Raw genomic sequence first — 22,131 nt, 5'->3', positions numbered from 1 at the left:
TGAGAATGCAGAGGGTAGGTCCAATCGATGTGTCTCATCTGTGGTTTAAGACCCACCTGTCAACTCCCTGGAGGCCCCAACAGGTCTATCGGACACACACACTCAAGCACACACAACAGTCGGCCACCACACACTGGTGCCTTTGTTGTGGCACTGACTCGCGCACGTGCACGCCTGTGTCCCAGGCAGCCGTACCCTTTCTGTTCTCCCTCCTGCTGGGAGGTGCTGTTGTGATAACTGAACAGAGCACCCAGGCAAGCACTGGAGAGAGGACAGGCATGATGGGGCCAGACCAAGGCCACTGGGAGACCGAAACATCTTCCCCGCCATGCTTGAACACAGCAGAGGGTTTATGGGGCCCTTTTTCAACAGGCTGCAGCTGTATGGTCTATGCCCACCTCTCCTGCCTAAGGCCGGCCTTGGGCTGATCTGGGAAAGCAGAGAGGTGCTGAAGATCTCTCTCTGCTCTGCGGGTTCGGTCAGTGAGGGGACTAACCATCAGCGGCAAGGTGGGTGGGCCAGCAAGCAGAACTCCCACGTTATTCCCACACTTGGGTTGGTCCCGGGTCCCTAGAAACAGTTCTGCATCTCCTTGGAGAACCACTCACATCACGGTTTCCAGCAGACTGCCTTTCACAGATGGGGTTTCCAAGCATCTACTTTCCTCATTTGCTCTGTTTCAAGTAATTCAATTTAATCTTTGTTTCAGTTGGGAGGTCCTTGGAAGATAAGCTTTTTAACTAATTGGGCACCGTCTCTTCCTTCTCTTGGGGTCCCCACAGAGAAGAGATCTGGAACATGACTGTGCAGTAAGCAAGCATCAAATAGAAAGCGCTTCAACAATTGGGTGGTCCTTGTAGGAAATGGCAGAGGGTAGATAAGGTCTCAAAACAAGATCCTTACTCAACCAGCCTCCAAGGCTTGGCTGGAGGTGGGGCTTTTCCCATCTCAGGGGTCCCGTGGACTGGCTCAGCATCAGTCCTGCAAGGCTGAATGACACAGGACCATTGCCCCAGGAGGCTTGGCCAAGCCTTGCTGGGGGTCCAGTACATCTCAACCCACTGCACAGATAGGTACAAAGCAAAACTAAGCTTTGCATGGGCGACCGATCATGAGGATGGCTGGAAGCAAGCAAGTTGTCAGGGGCTGTTCAGGCGCATTAGGAGGTGCAGCTTTGGTGCATTAATTCAAAGCGGGAGACTCACAGAGAGCAGAGGCGGTCATACCTGGGATGGCCGTGGGCTGGGCCGAGGTCCTGAACACAAAATGAGCCGCCTTGGACTTTCCCTGCTGGTTCTCAGCCACCACGTAGACTTCATATTCAGCATTCCAGTCCAGGGACTTGAGCATGACGTGGTCACTGCCGGATGGGAGCCGGATCTCCGGTTTCCACTCCGAGGAGAGCTTCTGGGAGAAACCGGCAGGAAGGACACGAGACACCAGGAAAGTTGAGACACAAATGCTGGTGAGGCCAGCTAACTGGAAGAACTCAAGGGAGTCACTAACTATTGGTGCAAACTAATAAAAAGAAAAACCACTGATAGGACATGGCATGCATTCTTCACTAGCCTGAAAAACCCTAAGGATTACACAGGTCAGGAGGTCACCCTTGCGTGTCTGCAAACACACAGACCTCGGCAGATAGCAGTGTGGCGCAGGGACCATCTGCCAAGCTGTGCTCCGCGTATGCACACAGATACCCTGGAAGAGTAATGAAACAAAGAAGCTTCTTGTCTGATTCAGGATGTTGCTCATGCTCAGTCAGGTACGTGTGACTCACCCTCCTGGACACAGAAACACTGCATCGGTTTGTTTTATTAAAAAGAAAAAGGATCAGGGGCGCCCGGGTGGCAAGGTTGGTGGAGTGTCTAATCTCTGCTCAGGTCATGATCTCACAGTTTGTGGGTCTGAGCCCCAAGTCAGGGTCTGTGCTGACAGCTCAGAGCCTGGAGCCGGCTTCCGATTCTGTGTCTCCCTCTGTCTCTGCCCCTCCCCAGCTGGCACTCTGTCTCTCTCTCTCAAAAATAAACAAAACATTAAGAAAAACAAAAAATAAAAAGTACGATTTATTGAGCACTTGCTATCTGCCTGGCACTGTACTAAAGGTTTTCCACAATTTTCTCACTGGATCTCTACCAAGAGCCTCTGAAGTGTTTTGTCAGGCTGCACATTCACGTGGCCATAGATCGCCATGTGGCCTGCGTTTAGTTTAAAACAAAGAAATTCAGCTGTCTGTATTCTCATTCTCTGAAAGGCTCCTTTCCTTGGCAAACTCTATAATAAAGAGGCAACCAGAATATAAAGCAAATATTGTGTTATATAAAAATATTAATAACATGTTAATGATATCTAGCAAACACTGAGTGTTTGAAGTGCAAGACAGATGAACACAGGGCAGGTAAGGCTGTCATATCTTGGTGTTCTGTCCCTGCTATATTTTTGTGTGTGTGTGTGTGGGGGGGAGGGGGGAAGAGAACGGATGAGTGGGGCGGGGCAGAGGGTGAGGGCGAGGGAGGATCTTAAGCAGACTCCATGCTCAGTGCTGAGCCCGACGCAGGACTAGATCTCAGCACCATGAGATCATGACTTGAGCCAAAATCAAGAGTCGGACGCTCAACTGACTGAGCCCCCAGGGGCCACTCCCCGTTGTCTTTTTAATACAGACCTGCCTGACACAGCCACAGTGGCTCTTCTGGAAAACTGACATCTCAGGTGGCCTCATAAGGGAGGTGTCTCCAGACCCAGCCGGCATCTTCAGGGTAATTATTGTTGTTACCATGTACGGGGGGTTTCCAAGTGTTAGGCACATTTCAGGCTCTTTGTTTATATTATTCCTGATCTGTATAATAATGTAAGAAACTATTTTATCCCCATTTTCCAGATGGAGAAATGGAGGTTTTGGAAGACTGGGCATGCTGGTAAGTGGTAAAGCTGAAACCAGAACCCATCTGTCTGGGCCACATGAGCATAACAAGGGCCAGACACACACTGTCCACTTCCTGCGGGCTGTGCTGGGCCACCACTCAATCCTGGCATCCTATTCCACAGCAAGGAAGCCACAGTGGTCGCTCTTACAGGGGTGTCTCTAGGCTGGGCCTTAGAGACGTTAGAGGAGGCTCTTCATCCGATGTCAGGCTCATGCCTGACTTCACAATTGAGTGCGGAAGGGCTGAGTGGAATGACAAGTCTGCCCAGCAGCTGGCAGGGGGGTGTGTGTGTGTGGGGGGGGGGGTGGGCGTGTGCCTGGTAGGGCTCTGCTGTAATGACTCTCCATTAGGCCCAACCAGGTAAGAGCTCACACATCATTTCAGTGGGGGCTGATCAAAAGAGAGGGAGTAAGTCAACTTCCTTGAAAAATCCTTTCTTGGGGGCGATTGGAAGAAAGAAAACTGCTCTCTGGTTCGTTATCTCTTACTGGTAAGAAATCCTAGCAAGAGACTCTTCCCAGTGTTCAGATTCTGCCTCTAAATCTCTCAGCAATTGACTCTGGTTGGCAGTGGCCAAGTATTATTCTAAAACCAGAGACACAGAGTGATTCTCATTTTGGGGGATGGAGATGACAGGCGGCATGACAGAAATCTTAGATGGTGAGCAAACCAGGAAGAAAGGGTTCAGGGCCAAGCTCACTGTTAGCAGGATTAGAACAGCTCAGGTAGCTGTGAGGGGCAGGTGGGAATACCACAGTTTGGGATGGTAGGGCAGCCTAGGGCAGGGGCTAACAGCCCAGGGTCTGCAGACAGACCTGGATTCAAACTCTGCCCACCCAGGCATGAGAGATCAGGCCGTTACTGAATGGATATAGTACTTCCTCTGTAAAGGGCAGAAGATCATAAGAACAGCTTCATCAGGTCCTCGTGGGGAGAAAATCACAGCGCCTGGCCCATAATACACAGTTTACCAAATATCCTGATTATGAGATACCAGTATATTATATGCAGAAGCTACTGGGTAATTGCAAAATCACTTTGTAGAAATGTTCAAGAAGCAGAAAAATCAATCAGGGTATGAGTCTGTCGCCACATTCATTTCAGAGGTTTTGAAATGATCCCCGTGTAGACACGGCCTGATGGCTGTAGGTCAATCTTGGGATTTAAAACCCTGAGCAGTGCCCCTGAGCCCTGCAAGACACAGAAGGACTCTGTCCCGCACTACTTCCCCCTTTGCCCCCGGGATGTGCATGCTGTTGCCCCAACAAGGTGGGTGTGACAGCTGCAGAAGCAGGTAGAAAAGGGGGACGGGAGCTACTCACCGCTCGGTACTTGACCAGGTAGTGCCTGATGGGGGAGCCGCCGTCATCCTGTTTGATCAGATTCACCTTAATAGAGTTTCCATCCTCTCCCATCTGCCCTTCGAGTTTAGGTGCACTGGGTTCCCCTGAAACAGCCAGTTAATTCATGTGACATATTCGCCCACACGAAGAAAATCCAACCCAGAATGGGATGGCGTGATGGGGTGGGGCTGGGCTCTTTCTTGCTTTCTCAGAAATTCAAATGGTTAAAAAGCAATAAATATAAAACTTCAGATTCCAGTGAGATACCTCCGATTTAGCCCCAAACTGGGAGTGACTTTTGGGAATGTTCTGGGAAACCCTATTAGCACAGTCCTTTGACCATTCTAGAAACAGGATTTTTTAAACACTGTTTCTCACTGGTGCTTGCATTTCCTTTTTGCTGTTCTTACAACTGCAGATTTAACTTTGATGAGCCTGATGCATTTTGAGGAACAGCCTGAAATACAGGCAGATGTGCGTAAGTGTTTAAAGGAGAAAACCTACACCCATAAAATAATTCTTCACAGCAGCCAGTTTCTTCGCTGGATACGTGATTCATCTCAAGGGGCTGGGGGACCCATCCCTAATGGGGACGGAATGACACTGCATTCTTGTGACCAGCTTTCCATGAGTTAAACTGCATTACTTAGACTCATTCATATAAAAACATGACAAGTTTCCAGGTGTGATTAAATAAAGCACAATTTTCCACGGGCAAGTCTCCTGTAAGCATCCTGCATTTACGGCTCAACTGCCTGAGTGATAATCCTTGGTACCTTGTTTAAAGTAACAATCATGAAAGTCTTTCTGTTTGTGAGCAGAGAGAGGGAAAAAATGGCTTCAGCATTTCTCAACAGAAAAAAGTCGATGTCTCTACCTGTTGTATACACTCAGCTCATGAACCCGAGACAGAGGAGGAAGGTGAGCTCGGTACGGACGAATTACCAGAGGTGGGATGCTTCTTCAGTAAATAAGATGCCGAGTTTCTTTAAGAGAAACTGTTTCACTAGTGTGTACTGGGAGTAATGAGGTAAGAGAATGTCTGGTATGAAAAGTTAAAATGAAGATTTAATGCATTTGGAATTTCTGCACTTCCTTCAAAGACACACATCTCTGTGTCTATTTCATGTCCTCAGACAGAAAATTGGGAGAGCCTACAAGAAGTCACCTTCTGGGAGGGTTGTCCTGGCTCGTTCACTGGAAGACAGAATCACAGACATGTGACCAAAGAACCCAGAAAGGTTTGTCGCCAGGCTTTGGACCTCATCACCCCAAGGTATACCTCTGGCCATTTGTGGCAAGGCTGCTGGCAAAGCCATTCAGCCCACCTTCCTCATTCAGCTACTCTGGGAACCTCACAGTGGCCTTGTGTCCTGCTCCCCACTTTGAGACAAGGAGGAACCAGACAGGGAAAGCTATTGGCCAGCCCTTGCTGCTCAGCCTGGGCCTGTAGCACGAACCCCACGTGGCAGCTCCTTAGACATGCAGATTCCGTTTCAACAAGATCCCAAGGTGATCCTTGTGCACCTTTAGGTGATGGGGACACACAGAAGCTGACAGGGAAGGTGCATCCCCTTAATGTCAGGGGTGATTTAGGAAGTCAGGCTTGTAATTGGTGTTCCTCCATCAGCAATTAAAAAAAAAAAAAAACAGGAAAAAAAGGACAAGGTTTTAGGCAAGGTTTTAGGCAAAGACTTGTCCTGTTTTCATGTCGCTATCCAGCTGCTGGTCCCAACTATTCTTTGGAAAATTCTTAGGAATTTGGTTTCGATAATGTCAAGGCAGGTACGCTTTTCAGATTCTTTTGGACCATCCTAAGCCTTAGACAACAGTTGTGTCTTATATCATTGTAAATATCCAGGGCTAGAAAGGAACTCAAACAAAGTGGAGGATATTTCAGAACCGGGCAGGTATGCACAGTCACAGATGGCAGGAGTAGGCACAGTTGAACTGGATAGCTCTGTTCTCTGAATGCAGGGGACAGACTGGTTCTGGCTGGCCTGGGACTTCCAGGTGTGAGCCTCCCAAGTCCTGCACTCAGGCTGACTGGGAGAGCTCACGGCCCCAGACTGAATGGGGATGGACATTAACGAGGACTTTTGTATTCAGAATTGCAACACTGACTCTGTGATGGTCGATTTGCCTTAAGGAGGGAAGGCAGTGGCATCAGTGGCCCTTCCAACACAGTCATGGGGCAAGGACCCGGTCCTTACCCCAAAGCTTCCTTGGAAGGTAAACGGAGATTAATCTGCTGGGGCTGCTCTGGCTGCACTTTCCTTATGATTTCCTTCCAGATTTGAGCAGCGTGGGTTTCAAGGCTGAATCAAGACCACAAAACACTGGACCCTGCTTTGGGAGTGGGTGGGGGGGGGGGTCGTATCTACTTAGAAGAGGTACTCTCATGTTTGTGGGGATCCCTGTAAAACTGAATGCTTGGACAGGCCACTGCCTCAGTATCCATGTTTGCAGAATCCGTGCCCCGAACGAGGTATTCTCCGGGGCCCCCCTCTGGCTCTGACAGCACTGTGACCCAATGACAGTCACTGTGTTAGGACAAACTATCAAGAACACCTTGGCTATTTTCAAAACACTGTGAAAGACGCAAAATAAGGATGGTCCTGCCAATTTCGGGGCAATGTATCCCCAGATCAGCAATTCCACATCTCTAAGGCACAGGGTTGTCCATTTTTCTTTACAATTTTAAAAGTTATCCTTCCCAAAGTCCTATCTTTGCAAAGAGACCCCAACTGTCTTCAGAGACATGGGAACAAATATCTTGCCAAGGATTCCCTGCAGAAACTAACAGCCCCGATGAAAGCAGTCAAATCTTATCTTTGGATGTGTTTCAGAAAAAATATGATTGGAACCACAAAGAAGCCACTAACAACTATTCCACAGAACACAGTTCTAACATTCACCAAAGTTGGAACACTATCATTGCTATTTTATTGGAGCGACTACCATGTTATTCTGATATACGTGTATTTCTTTCTTACAGAATGTAGAGCATGGCATATAATATTTACATGTATCATTTAAAGTGCTTCGACTATGATTTACTCAACAAACGTTTACGGAGTACCTACCTCCCAGGTACCAGATAATCTCTTAGGCACTGGAGTTTCAAAGGTAAACAAGACAAAGTTCGGTTTGTCAAAAGAAAAAAAGAACCCTAGTTATGATCAACTCTTTTTAAAAATGGCGGGGCCCTTGTATGGAAAGGTAACCCTTCCTGTGACGGTGTTTCTAGAGGAAGATGACCTTCAACTAACATCAGAGGGATTCTGACCAACTCTACACAACTTGTAGTCACATAAAGGTGGAGAAAGAGCAATATTTAAACAATTGTCTTCTCCATCTTCAAATGCACACTCTCTGTCCATTTTTCTCAAGATTACGAATAGGCTAAAGGAATTGCTTCCTGAGCTGTCGGCGAAAAGGAGACTCTAGCCATACCTGATGAGGAATGGGCTGACCCTGAAGAAATGGGGCCTTGGCATTTGGGTGGTTCACTGCTTTGCTGAACACATTAGGAGACGAAATTATTTAGAGGGTCCCAATGTGCACTCTTTTCTGAAATGGCTGCCCTGATTGAAATCATTATGGGTAATTTCAGCAAAACCAATATCGTAATTATTTGTAAATGTTGGTTTGCGATTCAGCAGCAATCGGCAGGTTGCTCCAAGAAAACCCCTGCAGTTAATTACACCTTCTGAATTTAGCTTCAGCCATGAGTCAAATTTTGCCCCGAAATATTTCACGTAAAGACTCAAAACAACATCACCTTAAAAATAAGCCTTGCCGATAACAAATATAAAATATTAGGCAACTCTGGTATTTTCTAGAAGAGTGTAAATCACGGATGCAAGAAAAGAAGAATGTACCATCGAGACCACATACAGTCAGAAATGTGGCAGGCTCGTCCTATAAATTCCTCCCAGAAATCGTAATTGAAGTGTGTATTTCTGGCCTTGCAGATTGTAGGTTCTTTGTAATGTGTGTGCTATTGTGCCCTAAAATCTGAGCTTCAATTCCTTCCCCTCGTCAGCACAAGTCCAGAGGTCAGAAAACTACTGCTGGGTACCTGAATTCCACAACAGAAATTATAGCAGGCTTAGGGGGTCTGGACAGCATCTGTGAATTTTACAAGGAAAACAGTCTTCTCCTTCTTACTCAAAGACGCCCAAGTACCAAGAAGTCTACCTTCTGACTGAAATGCCGAGGTGCCCCATGGCATCCCTGACAGAGGCCTGACCTGCATTCTTTTTTCCTGACCTTTGCTTTCTCTCCCACAGGGACCTGCACAGACACTGGGGCCTCTGAGTATAAGCCAGTGATGGAGATAGGGCTTGCATTAGAATCTATCACATTTTCCATCAAACGGGATTGTCTGGCATCAAAAATACTGTTACTTTTGTTTATCTTAACTCCTGTTCCCCTGTGGTCCATTACACCCTGCAAGCAATGTGAAACTTACGTGTGCCTTTTCTATTATTTGTTTAGAAGAGTACGAAATGTATGACTTGGCTGTTCAAGTATGAAGCCCATTTGATTTTTCCCAACTCAGGAACATTCGAAATTACATCAAGAGGTTAGACGTTTGATCGGCCTTAGGATCTGTAGTTATAAGGCTGCTGATTGTCCTTCCTAAGACCAGGCTCTTTGCCGAACAAATGAATCTAGCGGGATCTGTGCTGCTTTCATCCTTGGAGCCTCAAACGCTCTGGGACGCCCCCTGTGACAACCCGCCTGGCTGAGGGGGCTTTCTGACAGTCCCGGCGAGCGGCTGTCAGTCCGAACATACCCAACCCTGGACGGGCTTCATTCTGTCCTAAGCATTGCTCCTCCAGATCGGGCCTGGGGATTAAATGCTCCTTTTCTCCTGAGCTCTTTCCTCCTTGTTGTCAAGAATATGCTTGTGCCAGTGCCAGCTGACTCATTGCCATCCTGGTCTCCGGCTCCAAGGAACGCCAAGGGATGCAGGGAGTGCGTATAAGCCATGGCCAATTCCCTGGCTCTCCACAGAAAGGACGCGTAGCCCTGTGGCCACGCTCACGGGGGCATCCGGCCTACACATCCCTCTCAAATCGGGCTCCTCAGGAACTACGAACGTGAGCGTGTGAGCTGGGGGTGGGTGGGGAGGCCAGTGGCAGGAAGGGATGTGAACTGAACAGCAAAAGATGAACTCTGACAGACTGAACCACAGAGATACCAATTCCCTTCTCGTGGGTGTCATGAAAACACCACCAGATTAGCTGATCAATTATCTCTGTTTCATCATCATCCTAAAAATGAAAATAGGACCACGAAGGTATGGCTTGTGGTTATGGGGCTGATCCAGGCTGAGGAAGTTAGGACCCAAATAACCTCCAACAATTAACTCGGCTCCCGCCTGTGAGGCCGCCAAGGGGAGTCTGTGCACATCTTCAACACGATTTCACGGACATTAGGTTACTTATAAAGAAGTACAAAGCTCCTGGGAAGCCCTAGGGAAATGGGCCCTTTGCAGAGCCCCCGGCCTCTGCCCCCAGGATTCGGGCCGACACGCGTCACTGCCTCCCCTCTGCAGACCCTTCACGCTAGCTCTCTACCCTGTAACCGCCAGTGCGGGGAATCCTTAAGAATAAAGGCAATTAGAGCAGAGCCCTGGTGAAAAGTCTATGTCGACCTGCCAGAGACCGTGGCAATCCAGACACACAGCTGTAAAAAAAATAAATAAATAAATAAAGGAAGGAGTGGAAGGGGTGGTTAGTGATGTTTTCAATCTAAGAAGGAAGAGTGGGTGTTAAGGAGCTTAGTTCACCAGAATCAGCATGTCCTAGTACGAGAGGCAGTGTCAGTAGCTAAAGAAAAGAAGATCATTATGAATGGGTGGTGGGGGGGGGGGGGTGATCCATGCTAAAACATGCAGCACACTGACAGAGGGGCGCAGGGGGCTTCTCATCACACACATGCTGGCGGTGGGGAGGGTGGGGAGGCCCGTTTACTTACACAGAGTCCTCATAGGTGACAGAGTCACTGGAGGAAGGAGGCCCGGCCACGACGAGGTGCCATGATATTAAAAATCAACTTGGCACGGGAGCATCTTGGCTCACCACAGCAAGCCCACTCCTGGGATCCTGGGACAGGTACCTAAGTTTGCCCATCATGAACCCCTATTTGCAAAGCTCTACAGGTTCAGGACTAAGGGAGCCAAGGGCATGGCGTCCAATGCCTGTTTTCACCTCCCTTCTGACCCCGTGCTGCCGAACCCAGTCAACACTGGACGGGAACCTGAGATTTAGACAACATGCAGCATGTGTCAAGGGCATCCTAGGCAGTGTGTGTGTGTGTGTGTGTGTGCGCGCGTGTGTGTGGAGGGGGCAGTGGTGGAACAGGAACTGGATTTCATCAACTGTCGGATGTACACCCCTCTGCTGGGAGATGCACCTGCTCACTTACCCATCCTCAGGCCCCACTCACCTGAAAGCCTTGCTAGTGTTCAGAGAGAGGAGGCAAGCACTGTTTTTCACGAAGCTTCATTTCTCTCCCCTGTGAATTTTACTTGCTACGACCCTCTCCAGTCCCTTAAATTGTATTATTAAGGGCCATTTCTGGCTGCTTGCTGCTCATCTGAATAATGACTCCTCCGCCTGTCCCTTTGCAAATGGTAAGAGAGGGTCTGTCACAGAAGGGAATGTGGTTTGACAAGGGGGTAATCATACTTTCGAATTCTACAGGCACTTTAACTGATTTTTTTTTTTTTTTTTTTTTATCAGTGGCCACATTTCTACTGACACCCAAGACCATTGCTACAGTGCATTTCTGGGGCAACCGCAGGAAACATCTTCAAACATTTCTTGCCTTGCTTAAAATGTCTGGAAGAGATCTCTGTCCAGAGGGGTGGATCTGTTTCAACCTTGCTCATGTTGTGCTCTGCTTCATCCTGAATTCTAGCACTGCACAGAAATAACCAAACTTGTTTTTAAGAAAGAAACGAATGGGTTTCAACCCAACACCTCACCCTTCAGATCTCAGGGAGAAGATCCGGGTTTTCCCTTGGAACAGTCATCTCAAGTCTTTAGAAGAAGACAGTCCCCCTCAGAGAAATAATGAAACCACAGGATGTGGAGTGAGACTCGGGAGTTTAGAAAATCTTAGGCTCCCGGTATCCCCTACCCTAAGGTTCACAGATTAGGGTGCCTTTTGAAGGCAGGTCAAAGTCATTAGCACGTCAGATGTTCCCCTGCTTTGGGGACACACCCACTTAGTTTCGGACAGCCTAAATACCACACATCTTTTTGGAAGTGACAGACGGCTCCAACCTAAGACCTCGTCCAGGAGTCTGGCTGTAAACGGGACTCAACATGGGCACAGTGACCACACCCAGAAAGCTGACGTCCTCAGAGGTGGTCAGTGTGCAGGATGAGCAAGAGGGAGCATCCACAGGGTTCACACGCACAGGGGCACAAAATGAGAGGACAGACCAGGAACAGAGAACATGCATGCAACAGCTATGGATGGTTTTGTCTGTGTGAATGTCGCCCAGTCAGTTCCTTGGAGACATGAGGCCAGACAGGGACCCCTCGCATGCACGGGCACACTGGGCGGTTATTCGTGTTAGTCTGGCTTTCGTGATCAGTGCAGCCTCTGTGTCTCAGGTTGTGATGTGACGTAACAATTTTCAGTTAGAAGAGAACAGAATGCATGTGACTCCCAGGGCAGGTTTTGAATAGGTGTTTGATTTTACAGTGGGGAAGCTGCAAGCAGAGGCTTCCTTTTCTCTTTATGGTAAACGAGAAATGTTTTCACAAGGTTGTGACAGTCACAATATTAACTAATTATTTTGTCACGGCTATGCGCTTAATTAGGCTATAATTTTATTTCCTTTGCTGCAAGGGTCAATCATGTGCTTCTTGATTACAAAGAGATCTCCAGTCATGGTTAAGTGCCAACTTTTGCTTTGGTTTCTAACCCCCACTGTCCAGGGGGGAGGGTCACTCTTAAAAAGTGACACATCAACAATGCAAACTGCTTTCATTCCAAATTCTTAAATCTATCCCTTTAGAAAGTCCTCAATTTGCATGAATTTTATGAAGCACTCTCATTGGTTTTGAGCAAATAGAACCTTTGCAATTGATACATTTCTGTAGCATTTCAGTGTCGTAAACAGATACATTTCACATTTTCACAGAAATGACTCATTTTAGAGCAGCTGTGGTTTTCAGAACTACTGGATAAAGTTAAACAACAATGTCATAAAGGTCACTGAAAAAAACCGCTTTCTGGGAAGTAATTTTTATGAACTCTCCGGTAAAAATTCAAGTTTGCAAACTGCGTGGTGGTAAATGTGGTTTTGCTGTGGATGGCAGTTTATAGGGCCAAGTTTCTTGGAGCGAAATGTTAAACCAAAGCCTGCCACGGTATCAAATTGTCATGTCAAGGCTGCAAAGAATTGATGGGTTCTAGAGGTGAACTGAGAACAAGAGGAAATCTCTCAAATGGCTTCGCTTGGGAAATCTGAGACGGGAAGAAATGAGTGGGCCCTAGGTGCCAGGCTGTGGTCCCAGGTTTATTTCCCTAATCAGAACAAAGAGTTTTACCTTCTGTTCACCAGCGTGGACGACATCATCAGCACCATGCAAGCCACATGACAAAGTCACATGATACGCACGCACATGATTGGTTGAAAGGAAAGTGGAGGAGGTCACATGGAAAATACAAAAAAATTAAAAACTGATGTAAACAATGGGCAGGGAGAAAAATCAACAACAAAATCACAGACTAAATAAAAGGAGAAATCAAATTAAATTAGCAGCATATATAGGAAACATTGGGAGGACAGTAAAACTGCCCAGAAATAGAAGGATAATAAATCGTAAAGAGCATTTGGTTAACGACACCAATAAGCATTAGATACAGCTGCAACACTGCATATTAATACCACATCAAGGAGTATGTAAACTTGTTTGGAAATAGGGAGGTGTTTCTGCCGGGACCCAGATGTCAAAGTCAATACAGGAAACTGCTGAAGGAAAAAAAAAAAAAAGTAAGTTATTATTCACAGATTCCAGAAATCTCTCGGCATCCTTGGAAAACGAGGGCAATCAAGGAGAACATGGGTCGTGCAGGAGAAGTCTCCAGACTGTGTGTCCTGTAAGAACAAAATATTACGTTACACTGAGAAAAGCCATTGCCCGTTTCCTTTGGTGCATGAGGAGAGGGGGAGTGGGTGCAGGCCAGAGGAGGCAGCCCTGGGGATTCCCTCCTCGCTTTCCAATTCATCTACCCGCATTATCCCGGAGCTCCCAGTGACAGCCCCGTTGAGACACCTGTGAAGGCAGAGGCTAGTCAGTGCACAAAGGGACGAGGTTTCCTTCTGGTGGTCAAGACAGTGGCTCCATCAACACTGAGGAGCGAAACTAAACGGACCCCCTGGCCCCACGAGCTAAGACTCTGACCCTGATCAAGTGCTTGGGCATTGGTGGACACAGTTATCTCTCCAGACTTGTGGCTGCACTTGATAAGGTATGGATTTGATTGTGATCATTAAAAAAAATGTTTGGATTTGTCCACGTTCCTTTTTGTCATCTGTTGTATTTATACTCTAATTTGTTACTGAATGACCTGCCTTGTCCAAAGGCAGTTTGGGTTTCCTGCCTTCACTTGCACAGGCCAGGGGAAGATCAGCGAAATGCCAGTTGAAGCTAAGAGAAGGGCAAAGAGGGGAGGCGGAGAGATCTTTCTGTCCAGAGCACGACCACTGCTTAAAAATAACGCAAGAGAAATATGCTTCAGCCCAGTTACATATTCTTGATGCTCTGAGCGGATGGACGCTGTGCTTCCTACTGTCTGAAACTGTACAGGCTCTGGCACATTCCAACCAAGGGTATCCTGCGGGGATTATATTCACCTGATCACTTTCTCTTTTGATTTTATCTAGGACACCTTCGTTCACTCAGAAGTATAAAGGGATCAGCACACACACACACACACACACACACACACACACACACTCCATAGCAAAAACAGGAGACATTATTTATTTTCATCCCTATTGATTGGCTGACGATCGATGGATTGTTGTACGCATCTAGCTACTCTGCTCTTAGCTCCACTGTATTCACACGTGCTACCTTTTGCCTTATTGTTGAGGAATGTGCTCATGCCAAATACAGGCTGCTGCCCAAGTGTGACGGTCTTTCCTTCATCCCAGTATCCACTGGGACTTAAATTTAGGTCAGTAGTCCAATGGCGCACGCGCGCGCGCGCACACACACACACACACAAGACACTTTCTTCTCTTTGATGTCACTTTCTAGGCATTTTATCTGTGGACAGAAATGTCTGATGTTTAAAAAGTAAACATCTGTCAGGGGAGAACACCTAATTCTTCCTTAAGGATAAGGATTCAAGGATTGAATCCTGGAACCTGGATTCAAGGTTCCAGGGAGGATCAATCTACAGTGAGACACCTTAAGTATGACCGAGCTGTGCAAATGCATTACATAGCCTACAATGCCAGGTCCACACACCACACCAAGCTGGGAAGACCAGGAACACGGCTGTTAGAAGAAGAAAGGGTGCTATTAATTGCATTCTTTTTCCCAAATACAAAAAACAACCCACCCCCAAAACAACCCATCATCTGAGTGAAGCCCGCACGAGCACAGTTCCATGTCCCCTGCTCTGCTCTGCCGACAAAGTGAAACCTGAAAAGCATCAGGAATTAAAATTCATTGCAGCACACACACAGAGAGAACACCAAGAAAGCAGACCCTCAGCTATGTTCTGCAGCAGAGAAAAGAACCATTTCATGCAACACACAGAACCAGGAAACTCTTTTCTTCTCTGTTCAATTATGTATCAGAAAACCTGGCCCCGGGAGCGGGAGCGAGTGGGAGCTATATTTTGCATACATGCTTTCTGCCTTCTCTGGCTATTGCTCAATGGATGCATGTTATTTCTTCCTGTGCACTCAGAAATATAGGATCTAAACCCCCACATGGCCATGGAAACCGCTGTAAACACACACACACAGGGGATCCTGTTGACTTGGGACTTAAGGCCTAACACACAAGCTCACCTCATTAGAGCATTATAAAGGCAAGCTTGGAACATGTCACAGTTGTGATGAAGTGTAATGTTTTCCACAAGTCTGGCCCCAACTGTACCCTCAGCAGATGAATTCCAGAGCTCTGATCTGGACTCTGGGTAACAAACTTGAGGGGGCTTGGCTATGCTTCCTGGGGCCACCATTTTCCTAGCTCTGAGGAGGAGTGCTGTGAGGAGGCCTCTGCCCCCCTGTGCCCTGTGCATTCCTCATGACCCCTTGCCTTGCCTCAAGGTGCCACGAAGCAGGGCATGCTGTCAGGAAGTAGCAGCTCCTGCCCTCTCTGCTGCCCCCTTCACCTCCCACCTCTCTATTTTTCTCTATTCCTTCCCTTGTTCTCAGTCTTGGCAACATGCGCGCGCGCGCGCGTGCGTGTGTGTGTGTGTATGCATGTGTGCCACGCTTCAGAGGGGAGGGACAACTAAAGTGGGGAAGAGATGCTGTTCTTTTGTCTCCTTGGTGTTTCCCTAATCCTATTCTGTTGTTTCACACAAAGGGAAATTTGGAAAACTCTCTTCATGCAGAATGTTCTTCACATAATCACCCCAGCTCTTCCTGGTCTCCTGGCCACGCAGACAGCATGCGTAGGAAACCACACCAGGCGGAGAGCCTCCATGCATTCACAACGATTACTGTTAATACAAGGGACAATGTCAGGCAGCACCGTGACCCAGAAGTCAGCTCGGCAACAAGCAGCAATCTGGCCAAGAGCCGCCATAACTCTATACTCACTAGACGGTTCTGTGGTTGGGAGGGCAGGAAGAGGCCAGGTTGCTATGGAAACACGAAGGGCAGACAGGGCACAGAAAGGTGAAGGAGAGAATGGAGATATAAATTATATTCGTAAGTAAACATATGAATGTGTTTATATACATATATAGACATTATTATAAAGAAAAGCAGGGGATATTCTCTCATTTCCTCCTTCCCTGATTTATCAGTGTAAATATAGAGATTTTAAAAAAAATTATCAGAGATCTTGCTGACAAATCACTCTCCTGTGGCGAGAAAAAACATATTTACTCATTTACTCTCATTTACTCTGACCACAAATTCCAGCTACTATGTGCTGGGTACTGTTGTCTTGGGTTTTTCATACTTAGTCTTGAATTTTCACAGATACCTATGAGACAGGTAGAATCTATCATTTGAGAGATACGAACGCTGGTGTTGAGGAGGCTGAGTGACTCATTCAGGGTCATGGAGCTGTGCAAAGAGGGAGCAGACATGGGATTTGAACCCAAGGCTGTTTCTGGTTCTCAAGCCCGAACGCCTGCTGTTCCAGCCACTGCCTGGACGTCACCACCTGGTGTGGCGGGGCTGTTTCTAAGCCAAACAGATGCAACAGGCGGCTTCTGAGTGAGGGCTTGAGTTGCCTCCTGAGGCTGTGCCCAACGTGCAGCAGCTTCTGATACTCCAGGGAGGATACAGCCAGGTGGGCGGTGCCTGCCCCCTGCCTGCCCCCGACGGCTGCTCCGGGCACCTGCTGGCATGACAACTTGGGCCTCATGCAGCTGCTGTCTCCCTTTGCTGTCCACGCACCAACCCCCAACACACACCAAAAGCTGGGTTCGAAACTCCGAGTCAGAGGCACAGAGCTCCCTCCTGAGCCCCCAAGGGAACAGAAGGACAGGGCAGCCAAATGAAACAAGATCATAAATGAGCGAGGCTCAGTCAGGAATGACGAAGCCTGACGCCAACCAGGTTTGGCAGTCCTGCTTCTGGGTGGGCAAACACAGCTTGGTGAGCGCTACAATGTTTTTTTTGGGGGGGGATGGTGCGGGAGGAGGGCCATTTACTCATCCTATTTTATGGAAGAGAAAAACAAGGCTCACTTGTGAAGGGTTAAGTAACTTGCCTGAGCGCCTACGGCCAGGCACATCTGTGAGCAGACACTGTTTATTTTCCCACAAATATTTACGAGACAAGTATGCATTTATGGAGAAAGCGAAAGCTACAGGCCTCGCTATCTAATTTCAGTGTCTGAATCCAACTGTGCCAATTAAAATGAAGGGTGAAAACACAACACCCCAAAGCATTTCTTATGACCCTGCCGAACAGATATTTTCCTTGGCAAATTCCTTTGGTTTCTCCGAATGTCAGCTTGAGTCCAGCCTGGGAAGAATCCTGAGGACAGGGCCTGGCTGGGCTGCACCAGCCCCGGGGAAGCCTGGCTGCACGATTTTCAGTCCAGAGCAATGCCTGTCACTTGCCTACTCTCCATCTGGGGGTGTGGGCGGGGGCGGGCGAATGTGGGACGCTCTGTGCCTTCCTCTCTTCTCATTTGCTTCTCTAAAACCTAGTGCTGCTTTTTGCCAACAGAGTTGAATTATCACCTGGTGAAGGAGATAACATTACGCAGACCCACCGTGGCTGGTGGAAAAGCAGCCTGCGGAGAGATGGATGAAGAAAATGATACTCACTATTGGGATGAGACAATGGAGCAGGGGTGGAGGAGCTAGTAGGAGCCGCTGAGGAAAGAAACATTAAGGTAAAGAAAAAAAAAAAGAAAAAAGAGAAGAAAAAAAAGCTCATTGAGGCACAGATACTGAATGAAAAAAAAAAAAAATGGAAGAGTCACCCAAGGGTGTCAGTGGCAGGAGCTGAAGCGGGTTAAAGCAAGGAGGAAAAACACCATGCATGAGGGCAGGTGGCCTGCAGGCCAGCGGAGAGCAGGGCTCTCTGACTTCAGACCGCAAGCCTGTGTCTCTGCCAAGCCCCAGGGTTCAGGTAAGGGACGGGGCCAGGAGCAGCAGCAGAGGCCTGCAGCCCCGCCTGAAACAAACAGCCGGTTCAGCAGGACCAGCCGTCTCCATGCGATCACATGTCAGGAGGAGAGGGAATCTGGAGCCCGGCTTAAGGCAAACGTGGAAAAAAGGAGGCTTTGGCTTTTCACGTGCTAGATGTCCATATGCGCTCCTGTACAGGCCGATGTCTCCACTCCAGGCGTGTGCGTGGAGCAAAGCCTGTGAGCCTCATTCTCTAATCTCAATGTCCCAATGACACAGAAATGACCTTCCTACTCAAAGTTTACTACTGGGCGAGGTCCAGGATTGTTTGGCATCTGGATGATACTCTAACCACCACTGTCCTCCAAAACCCTATAAGGGTTCTCCAGATGTTGCTGTGAGCGTTACTCTCGCTCTCTCTTGGACAAAGGGGATGCTAAAGAGACTGGAACTAGGTAAGTAACGCTCACCCCACTTGCGGCTTGGAGGACCATCAGCGAGGGCTCATCTGAGGTATCCTGGACACTGAACAGATGTCCAGTTTTCTGCTGGCAAATATTCTGAGGTTGTCCCATCAACAATCACAAAACAAAGTTCCCTCTGGGAGCTAGATGAAAATCTGAAAAAACATCACCGTATCTCCAACACTGCCTGGGCACTCATGGTTTGGTCTTCCTTTTCCCTCCCAGATGAGGCACCTCATTAAACCACATGAGTACAAGGTCACCGGAGTCAGAGCAAGATGGCCTACTAACTCATGGTGACTTGATGGTCTGGTTAATTCATGTGAAAGTGTATCTCTTTTACTTTTTTGGCTTCAAATGTTTGCATACCTGTCCATATTATTCTGGAAAAGGGGTGGAGTTTTATCTGTTTTAAACACAATATATTAGAATACGTTTAATTTATACTTGCAATGTGCCATCTAGGGGGCAAAATTTTGTGAAAACACACATCTCGGGATGCCTCTTTTACAAAGGAGAGACTCATTCATAATATGTATACCCTGAAGGAAATGGTCTATTTTGCTTCACAGTTCAGAAGCAAATTAAGAGGTAAACATTCAGGCAATGAAATTCTGAAGGCGTGTGGCTCAATCACAGAGAACAGGATGCACGCTCAAATGTCACATCATCGGGTTAGGGCCTCGGCAGCTTTGATAGGGAAGCAGCCCCTCCCAAGGCAAACGGAGGTTGTGAGCTTTCCACCGTGACAACATGCAGACATCTGGCCTAAAAAGACATGAAGCAGGGACATCTTTCCAGGCTGCAGTTCTATTTGCTTGTTTGGAGTCACAGCTGCCTCGTTACCTTCACACACATGTACGAACGGGACACAAAGGAATCTTCAAACAGGTGAACCATGCTTTCTGATATGGCGGCTCAGAAGCAGGAGCTCTCTGAGGTTACCTGTGGCTTTGGCATGTTCATGCCCCCGAAGGTGGGTAAGTCTCTTAGGGAGCCAGGAGAGCAACCCCATTATTGGCACATCTCAAGGAACTTCAAGAGATAAACTAATGTAAAATGCACTGGCTTTCACCTACTGCATCCTAACCAGGGGGTGGGGGATGGAGGATGGGGTAGGGTGTCTGGCAGCAATGACTCTCTCTGTTCAGCATGACGGCGTGTTGACCCTGGGTACCTTCTCTCCCTTGGGGTGAGTGTGCACCTAGGGCCTAACTCCAGCATCACGGGCTCAGGCTGTCCACGTGCACCCCAACATTACAGGAGGGGAAAGCAATGCCAACAGGCGAGACGAGCCGGTGTCAGAAACCAACGCTGCTGGTTCTTGGGCTTGGTGTAAGCATGCAGCTAAACTGGTGGCTAATTTCACACAAGCTTTGTGCCTTCTGAGGGAGGGAGAACTCAGAGAAGTCCTTCCTAAAACGTGCCCTCACTTGCCAGTAGCAGTCAGTCAGTGGGTTTTGTCTTGGGCGTGATAGATGCTGGAGTCGCCCTTCCAACTGTATTCTTCTTCAGGATGGGTCTGGGTACCCCTGGGGCCAGGCCCTCCCTTCAGCCCCTCTAGGAAGGTCATGAGGGTACAGGAAATACCATAATAACCAACTGTAGTGAGCGTATGATGTTCTCACATGTACGCGGCCTCTTATCCAGTTCAAGTTCTTGACAAAGGCACTCAACGCTAAGGCTGGGCCACGACTCTTCTTATCTAAGAGGAGTTTGATTTTTTTTTTTTTTTTAATTCTTTAGGCCATAACTTATTAGATAATCGAGAAAACTGACTTTGCATGCCTCTAGCAATGCCTGCTGCTGGATCGTTCATGACCTACTTGGAATGGACAGCTGACCACACCATTTTCCAAAGGGCCTCTTGGAATCTGGGTTAATTACCCACTTTCCTACTAGCAGATAACAAACAATGAGGTCTAGAGGTCTCTCTCTTTTTTTAAATTAAACACTGACTTTTAAAACATAGCATCTGTTTAAGAAATTCTTTACCTTTATAAGGGCTGAGCTGGCAATGAATGAAAATCACTTACAGGCTTTGAACTCTGAGACCCAGTTACTCTGATTCGGTACTCAAACCCCAAGTACTAGTAAGCAACTCAAAAGGAGGCCTCATCCCAGCCTTCCTGTCTATGATGTACCCAAGCCACATTCATTTACTGGTCAAAATTCAGAAGAATAGAAGCCCAAACTGAGAGTAAAGATCCAGGAGCAAGTGCTCTCACCTTCAGAGCTGCCCCTTCTGAGTTTCCTCGGGGCCTGGGTGCCAACGGGAAATGACAGCTGTCACTCTTAACCTGACCACTCCAATCCCCAATCCTGACTCTTTTCAGAACCGGTTCATTCAGGAACCAAGTCTGCTGAGATCATGGATTCAGCACTTGCTGAAAATCTCCGAACGCCTACACTGAGCTACTTAGTTTCTGCTGTGGCTGCAATATTTCTGAATAAATTTTAAAAAGATAAGCTTCCCTGAGTGCCTTTCAGGAGCTAGGAGCTTTTTATGAAAAGAGTGTGCAGTTTTCCGAATACCTTTTCCTGTGAGTCTCTCTGGGTAACACTGAACTCAGCCTAGGAAGCAAGGGGCAAGCGTCAGCGGGAGTGAGGCTTGGGGGCGTCCTATAGCCCAAGATCAGACCCCTGCCCCCGCCCTCGCCCCCGCCACTGTGGAGGGGGCGGGCTTCTGTAGCCCTTGCTCCTTACGTTCACTATTTACAGCTCACATGTCCTTCCCACGGAGAACTCCCCTCCCTATGTGCTTGGCAGTGAAGATACTAAGGAGCTGGTCAGTCTTTTCCAAACGTGGAAATGTGGAAATGCACACTGCAAATAACCTCCCTCTAAAGAACACAATCGACTGCAAGTGGGGATTTAACCCCAGCAGCTGCCTGCAGCACCTACCTGTGACTTGGGAGCCAAAGCTCATGTTACCCTTTACAACCGCGGCTGCTGCTTGGGCCTCCTAGAGCCCCCCAGCTGCCACAGACAGAAAGGGGAGGCGCTACGAGCTCGAGTCTTTTATCTCCTCAAAGCAAAAGCACAAGTCCTTTCAGCTGCTTTTCCCTGTGAAGGGATTCTGAATCCCTGGTGTGGCTGCGGTCACTTCTCTGGCATCCTGGCAGGAGGTGAGGCGGTGCTCTCGCGTGTTACTCAGAGACCGCCCGCAGACCCACCTTGCTTAGCTTGGTGCGCAGCGGCATTGCCACGGGGAGTCATCACACACAGAAATTAATCAACCAACACAATTTCGAAGGACACAGAAATTGCATGCTCTACAACAGGACGAGTGTTAGCCTCTTGGAGGAACCTACAGACATTAACAGGAGCACAACTAGACCAAGGTCAGTGTGGTTAGGGCCCGGACAGCATCATCTACTTCAGCCTAGGGGACGAAAAAGGGACCAGAACTAAATTAAGAACTAGGACTAGCAGATGTTAACACTATAGAAACAGATAATGAGGTATGAAGAGGCACTTACGTGGAAGAGGGCTGTCTGCATTTCCCATGGATGGAACACAGACGATAAGAAAAGACAAGAGACAGACCCAAGGGGGAAAAAAAAAAGATGTAAA

General features: G+C 47.9%; 1 protein-coding gene across 13 annotated transcripts in view; it reads right to left on the bottom strand.

The window, feature by feature from the left end:
• The window catches only part of NCAM1 (neural cell adhesion molecule 1), a 312,873-nt gene that overhangs the window by 16,512 nt on the left and 274,230 nt on the right, over window positions 1–22,131 (bottom strand). For 5 of the 13 annotated variants that reach the window (XM_045482821.1, XM_045482825.1, XM_045482827.1 and 2 more), the window contains 2 exons: window positions 4,250–4,374; window positions 1,227–1,404 (listed from right to left, as the gene is read on the bottom strand). In XM_045482821.1, the coding sequence (XP_045338777.1) occupies window positions 1,227–1,404; window positions 4,250–4,374 (303 nt within the window). Of the gene's footprint in view, window positions 1–1,226; window positions 1,408–4,249; window positions 4,375–12,852; window positions 12,856–16,094; window positions 16,137–17,785; window positions 17,834–22,037; window positions 22,053–22,131 lie in introns of all 13 variants that reach the window. The other 8 variants (XM_045482823.1, XM_045482829.1, XM_045482831.1 and 5 more) reach the window with 3 other exon arrangements.

Source organism: Leopardus geoffroyi, chromosome D1, assembly GCF_018350155.1.
Source record: "Leopardus geoffroyi isolate Oge1 chromosome D1, O.geoffroyi_Oge1_pat1.0, whole genome shotgun sequence".
NCBI lineage: Eukaryota > Metazoa > Chordata > Mammalia > Carnivora > Felidae > Leopardus > Leopardus geoffroyi.
Note: the sequence above shows the minus strand (reverse complement) of the source record. Positions and strands in the feature narration are given on the sequence as shown.